Below are 14,402 nucleotides of genomic sequence, written 5' to 3'. Positions count from 1 at the left end.
CAAAAAAATGGTGTGTTTCATACCAGTAATTGAAAATGTGTGCTTTTCTTTCTGCATACATTTGTTTATTTACCATATTTTTCACTTTTGCAAAATAGGGGTACATCTTAGAATCAAGGAAATGTAGTATGTTTATATTGCTTTTTTCCTGACATGTTTGTGTATTGTTACCTGCCTAGTGCAGTAGATGGTGGGGGCTGTAAATACAAACCCCTAGGGCAGTGTGCATAAAATTCTATCCTCTATGCGGTTTGGGAATTGCTTATAAAAGTATTAACCTGGCAGGGACAAAATTACAGCATGCAGTTTGTCTAAAATTTTGCTAAATTTGCCCCACTAGGTTGCTGATAACCAGATTAAACTTTTACATCTTGCTGTAGTGCAGTGCTCAAACATGATCCTTGATGTGCCTCGACCCAGTCAGTGTCAGGATTTCCACAATGACTATGTATGAGATCTATTTGCATATATTGTCTGAATTGAATGTAAATAGATCTCATGCATATTCACCGTAGAAATTCTGTAAACCTGAAACCTGCATGAATTGTGGTCCATGAGGATCAAGTTTGGACATTCCACAGCCACAGGCAGCTATGTGAAGTCAGGCAGTTTCTTGCAGAATGAATTGCTCAGATTCCTGAAATGCATGACCCCTAACATTTCTCCAATATTCATTAGGTATAATAAACAAGTATCAAATCAATGGACTTCAAGCCTGGATAATAACTCATCTCCTCTGGCTTGCCAATGCTTACTATTTCCATTGGTTCTCTCCAACAATCATTTTTGACAATTGGATACCACTCTTATGGTGTGCAAATATTCTAGGCTATGCCGTTTCCACATTTGCAATGGTGAAAGCTTACATATTCCCTACTGATGCAAAGGACTGGTAAGTTTTGTACTACTATTTAACATTTCTGTAGCACTGTTGTATAACTGTTCAATCACAATTTTTAAAAGTGCTATTAAAAACTTTAATTGCAGTTAATCACTGCCCAGATAGTACCACAGCAGTCAGACCTGAAGCTGTCCTAAGTTTACTTGGTTAGCTAACCATCTGTTTTGCGAAGCCTTCTTCACCCCTCTTTTAATTTTGGTTGTAAACTGCATAGGAGCCATAGTTGGCCCCCTTGCAGTATATCATGTTATGTGAAATAAGTAAAATAATAAACTAGGTAGTGGGCTCAATATGGGGAAAGGGGCAGGAGTTAGTTTTACCAAATGCACTCCCAAAGGTCAGGACCCTAGCAGTAGTACCACAAGACTACTGCTACAGGTCACAACCGCCCTTTTGAACCTGGAGCCAGCATGGGCAGGAGTGACTGGAAATCACTTCTGCCCATCCTACCCTAGACCGTCAGGGCATCCTTAAACAGGGCCGGTCTTAAGGCGAGGCGACCGAGGCGGCTGCATAGGGCCTCACGCTCAGGGGGGCCCCGCGCAGCGCGCCTCAGGTCGCCCCGCCCCGACCGCCCGAGCACCACTCTCCCTCCCTCCCAAGTTCAACAACGCGCGACGGCGACGTGGTGGGGGCGGTCCACCCCAGATGTCAGCGGGTGGTGGTGGTGGTGCTCCGAGTCCGCTCCCGGCGCTGCTCGTCCTGTCCTGCCTTTAAAAACCCAATTTGAAGCGCTGGAGTAACAGGCAGCAGCGCCTCGCGTCTGCCCTTCTACTAAAAATCTCTTCGACAACATCATTGGGCCTTCCCACATTGAGTCCCGCCCTCCTCTGAGGTAACTTCCAATTACCGCGAGGGCGGGCGGGACTCAATGTGGGAAGGCCCAATGACGTCGTCAAACAGATTTTTAGTAGAAGGGCAGACGCGAGGCGCTGCTGCCTGTTACTCCAGCGCTTCAAATTATTATTTTTTTTAAAGGCAGTGAGGGTGGTGGGCCTGGGCGGCAGGAGAATGGAGCTGGTAGGTGGGGAGGGACTCAGATGGGAGAAGGGTGTGGGGCTCTCAGGTGGGGGAAGGGTGGGGAGGGGTTCTCAAATGGGAAGGAGACTGAGGTGGGGAGGGGTTCATGGATGGGAGAAGCAGAAGGGGGTGGGGAGGGGGTTCTTGGATAGTTGAAGGGGACGGGTGGGGAGGGGACTGGGGTTCTTGGATGGGAGAGACTGGGGAGGGGTTCTCGGATGGGAGAAGGGGACGGGTGGGGAGAGGACTGGGGTTCTTGAATGGGAGAAGGGGACTGAGGTGGGGAGGGGGTTCAAGGATGGGAGAAGGGGATGGGGAGGGGGTTCTTGGATGCTTGAAGGGGACGGGTGGGGAGGGGACTGGGGTTTTTGGATGGGAGAGACTGGGGTTCTTGAATGGGAGAAGGGTACTGAGGTGGGGAGGGGGTTCAAGGATGGGAGAAGGGGATGGGGAGGGGGTTCTTGGATGCTTGAAGGGGACGGGTGGGGAGGGGACTGGGGTTCTTGGATGGGAGAGACTGGGGAGGGGGTTCTCAGATGGGAGAAGGGGACTGGTGGGGAGGAGACTGGGGTTCTTGGATGGGAGAAGGGGACTGAGGTGGAGAGGGGGTTCTTGGATGGTTGAAGGGGACGGGTGGGGAGGGGACGGGTTCTTGGATGGGAGAAGGGGACTGGGTCTGAGAAGGGGCAATATGGGAAAATGGGGGCCATGCGTGGGTCAGGTGGGAGAATGGTTCTGAAAAGGGGGGCCCTAATACAAGGCATGTGGATGAAGGGGGCTGGAACTGGGGGCTGAAAAGGAGGTTAGGTGGGATAAGAGGTTGGAGACTGAAAAGGGGCAGGGGCTGAAAAGGGGACAGGGAGAAGTGGCTGGGGGGCTGAAACTCGGGACTGGTAGGAGAAAAGAGCTGGGGCTGAAATGGGGGACTGGTGGGATAGTGGGGCTGGAACTGGGGGCTGAAAAAAGGGGCGGAGAGAGGGGCAGATCCTGGATGGGGGAGCAAGAGGGAGGGCAAACCCTGGATGGATGGGAGAGGGAGGGCAAATGGTGGATTGATGGAGCAGAGAGAAAGGGCAGACAGTGGATGGAAGGGATAGAAAGGACAGACAGTGAATGGATAGGGGAGAGAGAGAGGGCAGACAGGGGCAGATGGTGGATGGAAGGGGCAGAGATAGAGGGCAGATGTGGATGGAAGGGGCAGGAAGAGAGGGCAGACATTGGATGGAGGGAACAGCAGAGAGGGCAGACACTGGATGGCAGAGAGAGACCGAAGACAGATGCTAGATGGAAGGAAGACAGTGAAAAGAAGATGAGGAAAGCAGAAACCAGAGACAACAAACTGTAAATAAAATATATATTTACATTTTTTTGCTTTAGGATAAAGTAGTAATGTAGATATGTTAATAAATGTTTATAATAGAACATGCAAACAAGATAATCTTTTTATTGGACTAATTTTAATACATTTTGGCTAACTTTCGGAGAACAAAACCCCCTTCCCCAGGTCAGGTCAGGATAGGATACTGTAACAGTACTATACTGTATTGACCTGAGGAAGGATGTTTTGGCCTCTGAAAGTTAAATATATTAGTTCAATAAAATGGTATTTTATTTTCTATATTTGTTTTATTTCTATTTGTTAATTTGTAAAGTGGTGATTGGTATTTGTTAGTTTTTTTCAAATTTACATCTGCTGTCTTTATATTTTGCACAGTACTAGGGGACATTTTCTGTTTCTGTGGTGTTGCATTGTATTCAGAGTCTGGCATCTTGGGGTTTCATTTTATTTTTTGACTAAATAGAAAGTTTATGATTACTTATTCTATAGTGGATTAGGGTGTATCTGTGTTTGTGAAAAAGACATGGCTTTCAGTTGGCACTGACTGCAGGATCGACAAGCCCTGGAGCTGGGGGCCTTGGAGCTCGGAGGGAGGGGTGGCGGGCCCTGGCGCTAGGGTGGGGGCAGGGCTAGGGTGGGGCCCCATCAAATTGGTCTGCATAGGGCCCCGCACTTGCTAAGACCGGCCCTGTCCTTAAAGGTAGGTCTGGGAGGGTCATCACAAGGGGGCTTGGATGCTCTTGGGGGAGGTTGCGCTCCCATCCCCTCTCATGTCAGCATTATCAGTACTCATAATTTTAATCACCATTAACAATGATTAATCAACAGCACTAGTACATACCACCGTACAGACACAAAAAATAGAGGAAATGCCTGTTCCAGACTTAGTCTAGTTGACACAAAACAAATTACTTCTATTAATTCCTTAATAGAGATGTACATGCGTTAGTGTCCGGTCAATTCATTAGTGTGCCTTAAATATTTTAGTGTGCTAAGTGATTTAATGCTCAGTAACCAACGAATTGTGTGTTTTATTTATGTATTAGGATTTATTTATCGCCTTTCAAGAAATGTCATCCAAGGCAGTATATAATGTGTATAATCCAGACATAGACAGTAATTAGTGGTAAAAATATTACACATTAAAACACAGTATGCTACTTCCAAAGTTAACACAACACACATTAAAACATCTTAATAGACAGCATGGAAGTAAGCAGAGGTGGAACATGTAGACATAAGATGTTAAGGTGCTCATTTTCAAAGCACATAGACTTACAAAGTTACAATAGTAACCTGTGTGCTTTGAAAATGAGCCTCTGTCAATTAGTATGCATTAAAATGTAATAGTACATGCTAAAGTGGAGCTATTAAAAGGAATGTGTGAAACACACACACACAAAAAAGACCACACAAAAATCAGGAAAAATTAAAATGAACCTTTTTTTTTTTGCTTCCACAAATCCTTATCACATACATTTTTCAGAAACAAAATATGAAAGAGAATTTTCATAACCTTTTACAGCAATGAAATAAGAGATTCTGTGGCCATGTTATTCATAGTGCACAGCATACAACCCCATGGTGAAGCCTTGCCCTTTCCCAGCAGATGGCTCACATTTAAATAAATGGTTGCAACAGCTTCACCTTGTTTTATTATTTGTCAAATGTTTTAAAGCATTTGTTCTCAATAATTGCTAAGGACTCCACATAGAACCAGACAAAGAGCTTGCTGTGTTTTCTACTACAGACCTGTAGAAGTGGTATTGGAGAAACGTGGATTCCTTCCAGATTTCATACTTATTGAATTGACTTGACTGTTAGGGTACTATTTTGCTTCTGGAGATCCTGCCTCTTCAGTACAGTCCTCTGCGCTTACCCTGGTATAGGAATGTATTTTCCTCCATGTTGATTATTGTAGCTGTTCACTTCCTTTCTTGGATTCTGGTGATAATACATCTATTTAGCATTTACAGATATGGCATAACAGTGCATATGAGACATTTCATACAGGCATCTTTCTGTCTTGTATTCAGCCTTCTGCTTCTCAGTTTAAAGAATCAGCCTAATACTTTAGCAAATTAATAAAGTAATAAGGGGAAATGATTGAATTTTCCTTTTTTTTTTTAGCAAATTCACAGGTAATTTTTTCTACAACTTCATGATGGGGATTGAATTTAACCCTCGCATTGGAAAGTGGTTTGATTTCAAGTTATTTTTCAATGGTCGTCCTGGTATCATAGCCTGGACCCTGATTAACTTGTCATATGCTGCAAAACAGCAGGAGCTGTATGGCCAGGTTACCAACTCCATGATCCTCGTCAACGTTCTTCAGGTAAATTCAGAATAATTGTTGCACAGATTCCATATGCATTAAACTGTAAATGCATATGGTCCACCTTATAATCGAAAGAGAAAAATGCCCATATTCCGACCTAAATCGGGAGATGGACGTCTTTCTCTCGCGGGCGCCCAAATCGGTATAATCGAAAGCCAATTTTGGGCGTCTTCAACTGCACTCCGTCGCAGGAACGAATAAAGTGGACGGGGGCATGTCCGAGGCGTGGTGATGGCGGGACTGGGGCGTGGTTATCTGCCGAGGAGAGATGGGCGTCTTTAGCTGATAATCAAAAAAAGGCATTTTTACTGCAATTTTGAGTCACTTTTTTTGGACCCTTTTTTTTCACGAACAAGTCCCAAAAAAGTGCCCGAACTGACCAGATGACCACTGGAGAGAATCATGGATCACCTGCCCTGACTCCCCCAGTGGTCACTAACCCCCTCCCATCAAAAAAAAACCCCCACTTTACAAACTTTTTTTTCCCAGCCTGTATGCCAGCCTCAAATTCTGTACCCACTTCCATGACAGCAGAATGTGTTCTATCCTTTGACAGGCTTTCCCTGGTTCTGATGTGGGTCTCGGGTTAGTGTGACACCTTTTCTGTTAAGGGCACTGCAGAGTCACATCAGCCATGCATTGTGGTGGATGTAGGGTATTGGGCTCCGTGATTCCACTAGCTTGTGTTAAATGCTCACGATGTTGGTAGTTGGTAGGCTCTACTCCCATGGTGCTTTTCCCTCTGCTTACTGGGTCAGAGTGTGCCCTGTTTTGTTTCCGGTAGTCCTTGAGGTAGTGGCCATTTTTGTAAGCCAGTTTTAGATCCTGTTCATGTGTTAGCCACGTTATAGCACTTAGTTCTTACCTTGAATGTTGCTGAAAGAGGGCATTGTACACTATTCTGCCAGCTCAGACCTACTGGTAATCTCAGTACCAGCGAGACTCGTTGCCAGTGGGGCACAATCTCTGATCTGCAGTTAACTGTGAGTAAAGGTGCTTATTCAAATAAAGGACGTTTTCAGCAAGATTAGTCTTCAGGTGTCAACTGCTGTAACAAGGTTATACACCAACAACAAGTCCTGTCCCTGGAGCACTTTTAGTGGGTACTGCAGTGCACTTCAGGCAGGCAGGCAGGCAGACCCAGACCCAGGCCCATCCCCCCCCCCCCCCCCCCACCTGTAACACTTGTGGTGGTAAATGGGAGGCCTCTGAAACCCACTGTACCCACATGTAGTTGCCCCCTTCACCCCTAAGAGCTATGGCAGTGTTGTACATTTGTCCCTCCCACGACCAAATGGCTTGGATTAGGACGTTTCTGAGCTGGACGTTTTTATTTTCCATTATCGCAAAAAAAAAAACAAAAAACCACCCAGCTCAGAAAGGACCAAATCCATGGCATTTGGTCCGTCCAAACCGTATTTTCGAAACAAAAGATGGACGCCCATTTTTTTCGAAAATACGGTTTGTTCCGCTTCTTCACGTACCCGTTTTCGGACATAGATGCCCATGGAGATGGGCGTTCGCGTTCGATTATGCCCCTTGGTATGTACCTATTCTATAATGTTAGATATAATGAAAGGGCTCTTCTGCTAAAAGAGATAAGGGTCTATAAAATCATGAGTGAGGTAGAACAGTATCATTTGATTTACTGTCAAACAATATACATTGTAACAAACTTTACAGTAATTTTCATACACAGTTAAATAGGAAACAGCTATTTCCCATCTCAAATAGTACAAAGCCTGATAGGCAGCACATTTAAACAAATTGGAGAAAGTATTTTCCCATGCAGCTTGTAACTAAGCTGCAGAATATGGCCAAGGCAGTTAGCATGGCTGACTGTAAAAAGGTTTTAGTCAAGATCCTGGAGGGAAAGTCCATCAACTATTATTAGCCATATAGTCCTGGGAAATCCATTGCTTATGCCTGTGTATGAACAATAAGGAAAGGATCTACTTTTCTGGACTGGCCACTGTTGGAGATAAGATGCTGGACTTAGACCAAGACCTTTGGTCTGACTCAACATTTTATATTTTAAGGTCATGGATTTGATATACCACCTTTCTGTAGTACAACTTGAACTAGGCCTGGTTTTGCTCCACATATGGACTTTGTTTCTGCTTTTTCTAAGAGAAATTAAGAGCACTATAAGTTCATGGATGCAGTGGGGAGTTATCATAAGGCTGAGTTTAATGGTAAGTCACAGATGAAGGGCATGCAACTTTCTCATGCATATTGTGGGTATACTGAAAATCTGACTGGCTAGGTGTGTCCCACGGACTGGGTTGAGAACTCCTGGACTAGATTCCCAAACCTGGTCCTGGAGGCACCCCAGCCAGTCCGGTTTTCAGGATATCCACAATGAATATTCATGAGAGAAATTTATATACACTGTCTCTGCTGCATGCAAATCTCTCTCATGAATATTCATTGTGGATATCTTGAAAACCTGACTGGCTGGGGTGCCCCCCAGAACCAGGTTTGTAAACCAATGGACTAGATGAACCCTGCAGTCCTTTTTGTAATTCTAGTGGTTAAAGGTCACATTCAGCTGATTGTTTTCTAGTGTATACAGGACTTGTGGGAAAGCAACGCTCATCATCATTCTTCAGTCAGTAATATCAATTTGGTATTTGCAGGCTATCTATGTGTTGGACTTTTTCTGGAATGAGACCTGGTACCTGAAGACCATTGATATTTGCCACGATCATTTTGGATGGTATCTGGGATGGGGAGATTGTGTTTGGCTGCCTTATCTCTACACATTGCAGGTAAAGAGAAGCAAGAAAAATATCCAGTACCAGCCCAGTTCTTACTCAGTTATTAACAGTGGTGGTGCACAAAGTGGAAATTGCTCTTTTTCTGGGAAAACTTCTCTAGTGGGCTACAGTACCATGAGCCTTATTCACAATGCCTCAGGTTCTTTCCTCCTCAGCCAATGTAGTTACAAGTCCTTGGGTAGGAACCAGAGGTTGAGGCTCCCTCTGAAACCATAAATCTATCCAGCAAGTGTCATCATAGAAGTGGCTAATATTCCTCCCCACCAGAGTCTGTGAAGACTGCCTCCATAGCATCCCCACTGTGGAAGGCTCAGGGAAGTACAAACTGGGTCCAGGAACTGAACTAGAAGGTTGCATGCAGACAGAAATCTAACTCATCTCCACCGCAAGTAATCTCCTCCATCCCAGCCCGCCATGCCGCAGTCACCTTGACCCCCCCTCAAGAAAGCCAGATTCTACAAGCAGTAAAAATTCTAGTAAGAGTAACATAAATCATTTTCTTCTGTACTCGGCTAAGACAGCAGATGTACAGATTAACAGGACCCAAAGCAGTCCAAAACAAGTAAAAGTCAGAAACAACAGTTTATACTTAATTGTTCAACCGCCCTTAGGATTCAACTTTGGGTTTAAAAAGCAAAACCATGTGCTTGTAAGGACTGGATAAATGAATTAAAGCAAATGCCCTTAATATGTAATACTTGGTAGCAATAATGAAACAGTAATAGAATATTCACATAGCAAGCAATCTGAGGCAACAGATTTATTTTCTGCTGAACAATTAATTTTGTAAAAACTTGGCGGCTAATAGTGTGCTGAACAGGACAATGTTAGCACATTTACACTGATACTGGACAGAACTTCTGCATGCAGGAAGCCCTTCCCTCTTTGTGAAATAGTAGTAATAAAAAAGGCAAGTGCATTTTTATAATATACCACTGCAATCCACAAAACAAACGGAGCAAATTCCCACATGCTATATTTTTCTTTTAATGTAGACACGGGGGAAAAAAAGATTTTAAGTGCTCACAGGTTTCAACCTAATTCATGTTTAATGTAGGATATAAATGTAATAAATAGAAACTGAACGTTGAGCACCTGATTCTCATAACATGATGTCTGTTTTAGTGGCCTAGTACCAGGAGAAAAAAAAATCTCTGCATGAATATAACAGTGCTAGGGTGTCTCTTTAACCACCTCCTCCAAATGACACACTGATTACAATTTATAAACAAATTACTACTCTACCTATGAAAAGTTATTCCATTATGATACTTCCTGTGTACATCCATATGCTGCACAAGTTGGTATGTTTGAAAATATAAGTGAGATTAAATTAAAATGCTCCCAACAATAAAGAACGTGGATGCAGCAGCTTATAGGTTTGTTTGTTTGCTTTGTGTATATGGCGATGATGGCTGCATGAGGAAGGGGAAACAGAGACTACTGTAACTGGCTTCAACTCCCTCCCACCGACCCCATCCAGCCCTGGATGTCCTCCCTGCACATACCTCAGATTACCCTGGTAGTCTGTCTTGCTTTGGGGCAGGAAAAGTCCCCATGCACTCATGACCGCTGCCGCTGATCCTCTTGCCGCCGCCACTTGAAATCTCAGTGCCCATTTTAAACAAACGGCGGTGGACAGAGAATCGGAGGCAACAGGCAGGAAAGCATGGGGACTTTCCTGCCCCGAAGCAAGCCACTAGACCATGAGGGTAATCTGAAGTATGTGTGGGGAGGGAAAGCAAAGCTCTGTTAGTTTTAGAGTTCTGCGGGAACCCCGCAAGACCCAGGTCCATCCCTGTGGGATCCCCATAGACCTTGGACTATCCCTGCAGTCCTGGAGATCCCTGTTAGCCCCGTTCCCGTGCAGCTCTCTAAACTGAATCCAAGTTTTACACCAGTTTGACCCAGAATCCACTTATTTTAGCATGTTCCACTTAATCTCCTCCCCCCCCCCACACACACACTTTTTTTTTTTTAACAATCCTGGATTGCTTATGGAAATACCCTGCTAGTTTCATAGCTTGAATCTAATTTGGTCTCATTTTGTGCCTGGTATTTCTACGCTATAGGAATTAGTTTGACATGTCTTGCCTTGCATTGTATTTATCATAGTAATGTGTAAATTAGAATAATTTGTTTCATCATGGTTGTGTATTTTATCATTCAGCATTCTATAATTTCTTTTACTTCCAGGGTTTATATTTGGTCTACAACCCTATACAGCTCCCCACAGCTTATGCAATGGGTGTCCTGTTTCTTGGGCTGGTTGGTTATTACATTTTCAGAATGACCAACCACCAGAAAGATCTGTTCCGCCGCACTGATGGTAACTGCACAATCTGGGGCAAGAAGCCAGACTACGTTGAGTGCTCTTACACCTCTGCAAATGGACAAAGGCATTACAGTAAGCTGCTGACCTCAGGATTCTGGGGCCTTGCACGCCATTTCAACTATACTGGAGACTTGCTGGGTTCCCTGGCATACTGCCTAACCTGCGGGTTTGAACATATTCTGCCCTATTTTTACATTATCTACATGACCATTCTGCTGACCCATCGCTGTATCAGGGACGAGCATCGCTGCTCCAGCAAGTATGGGAAAGGCTGGGGGCAGTACACCATTGCAGTTCCATACAGACTACTGCCAGGCACTTTCTAAATCAAATACAAAAAAATATGCAATTATAATTCAAGGGTGATAATGAAGGATTCCTCCAAATCTGCTATCTCAAAACAGAAGCCACACTTTTAAGGTGCTCAGAAACCATCATCCACTTGGGCGCAGAAGGCATCTTTGGTGGTTATATGAACCACTGTAATGCCAGGAAAAAAAATGACCTCAAAGTTGCTCTCTAGTTTGGCACTGTCACAGCAGGTCTAATTATCAAGCACTTCCTCTGGAAGTAAAAACACCTGTATGCCAAAACATTTGAGCTGAAAGCTGTGTTCTTTGTTTTTCTGATTCCATCTTGTAAGTCAGCTGTTTCGGTAAGATATTGTAGCCTTGAGAGGCTATGCAGGTCTTTATCTGCCATCACTTACAATTATCAGACTGAAACAATCAGCCTTGAACTTCTTTCAACCATCATGTCTTACCATGAAAAGACTGTAGTCATCAAGTTTTAACACAAATGAAAAAGGTTTATAACGTTCTTCTGAACAGTCAATAAACCAACTTTTATTTATATAGGTTTTTTTGGGATAACATTCATATTTATGAAAACCTGAATAGTCTTTTAGTGTCATAGTAACATATAATTTTACTGAATTTTGCTTTAAAGTTTGATTCATTTTAAATTGTAATGAGAGGTTTGGTTAAAATTTAATCTTTTGAGAGTCAAAGTATACATTTGATCTTTACCTCCACTGTTTGGTTGAGGATAACATATAGCTATAATCTTGAATTACTCAATCAAGGTGCTGGTAATGCTAAATCTTGAAAGTCATGGGGAAAGGCCTAGATTTATTTCCAAAGCCTGAAATCTCTGAACCAGAAACAATTTGAAGGCAATGTTCACAACCCTGGGGGATCATGAGGATGGAACATCCCAGCCACTGCATAATTATGACACCTACTGGCCAGAAAAGATGTGTGCACATAGATCCTGGAGGGAGCTGAGAACCATCTCTGCAATTAAGAGGGGGAGGGGGAATTTACAATGGGGCATAGCCCTGGGTAGCTGTAAGCTGAAAACCAAGAAGGAAACTGCCAGGCCAAAACAAGAGCTTAAAATAACAGTAACACCACTCTTTCTTTTTAATAGACTACAGCTTTTAAGAAATTGGATCTTGTTCATAATGTTATTGTGAGAGGATTTTGAAAGTAGGAAACAATGACCTCATACCAATGTTGTTTGATAGATCCCCTACAGAGAAAAAAAGTAACTCTGTACAGCTGTATCAGTACAAATTCTTTACAGAAGGGCTCTTTTTGTCTTTACAAGATAGGTTGCCAGCTCCAGTAGCACATAAAGCTGGCACACACATTTATACCTTCTTTAAAGATAGAAATGTGTGTTTTTGTGTGTGTGTGTGGGGGGGGGGGGGGGGGGGGGGGGGGTTCTGTGCACGGTACACATGAATGTTATACATAAGTATTCCCATACTGGGAAAGACCAAAGGTCCATCGAGCCCAGCATCCTGTTTCCAACAGTGGCCAATCCAGGTCACAAATACCCGGCAAGATCCCAAAAATGTATAAAACATTTTATACTGCTTATCCTTCAGAAATAGTGGATTTTCCCCAAGTCCATTTAATAACGGTCTATGGACTTTTCCTTTAGGAAGCCGTCCAAACTTTTTTAAAACTCCGCTAAGCTAACCGCCTATACCACATTCTCTGGCAACGAATTCCAGAGTTTAATTACACGTTGAGTGAAGAAAAATTTTCTCTGATTCGTTTCCTCTTTCCCACATGCATCACTTTGCACTTGCTCACATTAAACGTCATCTGCCATTTAGACACCCAGTCTCGTAAGGTCCTCTTGTATTTTTCACAATCCTCCCGCGATTTAACGACTTTGAATAACGTTGTGTCATCAGCAAATTTAAATTACCTCACTAGTTACTCCCATCTCTAGGTCATTTATAAATATGTTAAAAAGCAGCGGTCCCAGCACAGAGCCCTGGGAAACCCCACTAACTACCCTTCTCCATTGAGAATACTGACCATTTAACCCTACTCTCTATTTTCTATCTTTTAACCAGTTTTTAATCCACAAGAGAACACTACCTCCTATCCCATGACTCCAATTTCCTCCGGAGTTTTTCATGAGGTACTTTGTCAAATGCCTTCTGAAAATCCAGATACACAATATCAACCGGCTCCCCTTTATCCACATGTTTGTTCACCCCTTCAAAGAAATGTAGTAGACTGGTGAGACAAGATTTCCCTACACTAAATCCATGTTGAATTTGTCTCATTAATCCATGCTTTTAAATATGCTCTGTAATTTTGTTCTTAATAATAGTCTCTACCATTTTGCCCGGCACCGACGTCAGACTCACCGGTCTATAATTTCCCAGATCTCCTCTGGAACCTTTTTTAAAAAATTGGTGTTACATTGGCCACCCTCCAATCATCTGGTACCACACTTGATTTTAAGGATAAATTACATATTTCTAACAACAGCTCCGCAAGCTCATTTTTCAGTTCTATCAGTACTCTGGGATGAATACCATCCGGGTCAGGAGATTTGCTACTCTTCAGTTTGTAGAACTGCCCCATTACATCTCCAGATTTACAGAGAATTCATTGTTTCTCCGACTCGTCAGCTTCGAATACCATTTCCGGCACCGGTATCCCACCCAAATCTACGAGGGTGTGTTTAGTGCACTATTGGTTTGTTTGTTTTTTACTAAAATTAAATTTCTCAATAATGATCAAAATGCTTAACTGCTGTCTGTTGTCCAGCATTGCTTTTTCTCCCCTACCCATCCTACTTCACCTTGGCATAACATGGCAGAGGGAAGGCATGGTGGCAATAGCATGTGGGAATCGCTGCTGGAGACCACAAGAAGACCTCCAGCACTTCCAACTGGTAGTTCATCTTGATATCATGTACCATAAAAAAATAATACACTCAAGGAACCTTCCCTCTTGACAGACTTGTTTTGAAAATGTAAGAAACTGAATTTTGCTGTGTTTTATGCTCGAGGATGAAAAATTGGCACCTGGAAAGGCAACTATGCTTTCTAAAAAGCTCTTGAACAGTACCATTCTTCAGAAGTTCTTCCACTGCTCCAATAAAAAGGCATTTCACTATTTTCAATGAACAGTTAAACTTAAGAAATTACAGAATTACGTTAAGTAGCGCCAGAAATCGTGCACTGAAGGTAACTACCGGGCGTCCTCATTGGACGGGTGACAACCCTCTAGTAAAAGAGCTCCAAATTGACACCTGATCCAAGGAAGGTGCAATTGAATTAAGCACAGCACGTGTATATTGAAAGTGGTTAGAAGGGAACATTCATTTTATACAATAACAGTAACATAAAGCTACAGGGCAGCGGAAAGTCTGAG

At 43.3% G+C, this 14,402-nt stretch overlaps 1 protein-coding gene across 4 annotated transcripts in view; it reads left to right on the top strand.

The window, feature by feature from the left end:
• DHCR7 (7-dehydrocholesterol reductase) overlaps window positions 1-11,565 on the top strand; it is a 32,310-nt gene extending 20,745 nt beyond the window's left edge. For all 4 annotated transcript variants that reach the window (XM_030200732.1, XM_030200733.1, XM_030200734.1 and 1 more), the window contains 4 exons: window positions 679-892; window positions 5,391-5,595; window positions 8,238-8,369; window positions 10,575-11,565. In XM_030200732.1, coding sequence (XP_030056592.1) covers window positions 679-892; window positions 5,391-5,595; window positions 8,238-8,369; window positions 10,575-11,039 — 1,016 coding nt within the window. In that variant the 3' untranslated portion in view covers window positions 11,040-11,565. The remainder of the gene's footprint in view (window positions 1-678; window positions 893-5,390; window positions 5,596-8,237; window positions 8,370-10,574) is intronic.
• Window positions 11,566-14,402: the final 2,837 nt, after the last annotated feature.

The sequence above is a fragment of the Microcaecilia unicolor genome, chromosome 4, assembly GCF_901765095.1.
Source record: "Microcaecilia unicolor chromosome 4, aMicUni1.1, whole genome shotgun sequence".
In the NCBI taxonomy this organism is placed as follows: domain Eukaryota; kingdom Metazoa; phylum Chordata; class Amphibia; order Gymnophiona; family Siphonopidae; genus Microcaecilia; species Microcaecilia unicolor.
The sequence above is the reverse complement of the archived record's forward strand: the minus strand, read 5'-3'. Positions and strand labels throughout refer to the sequence as shown.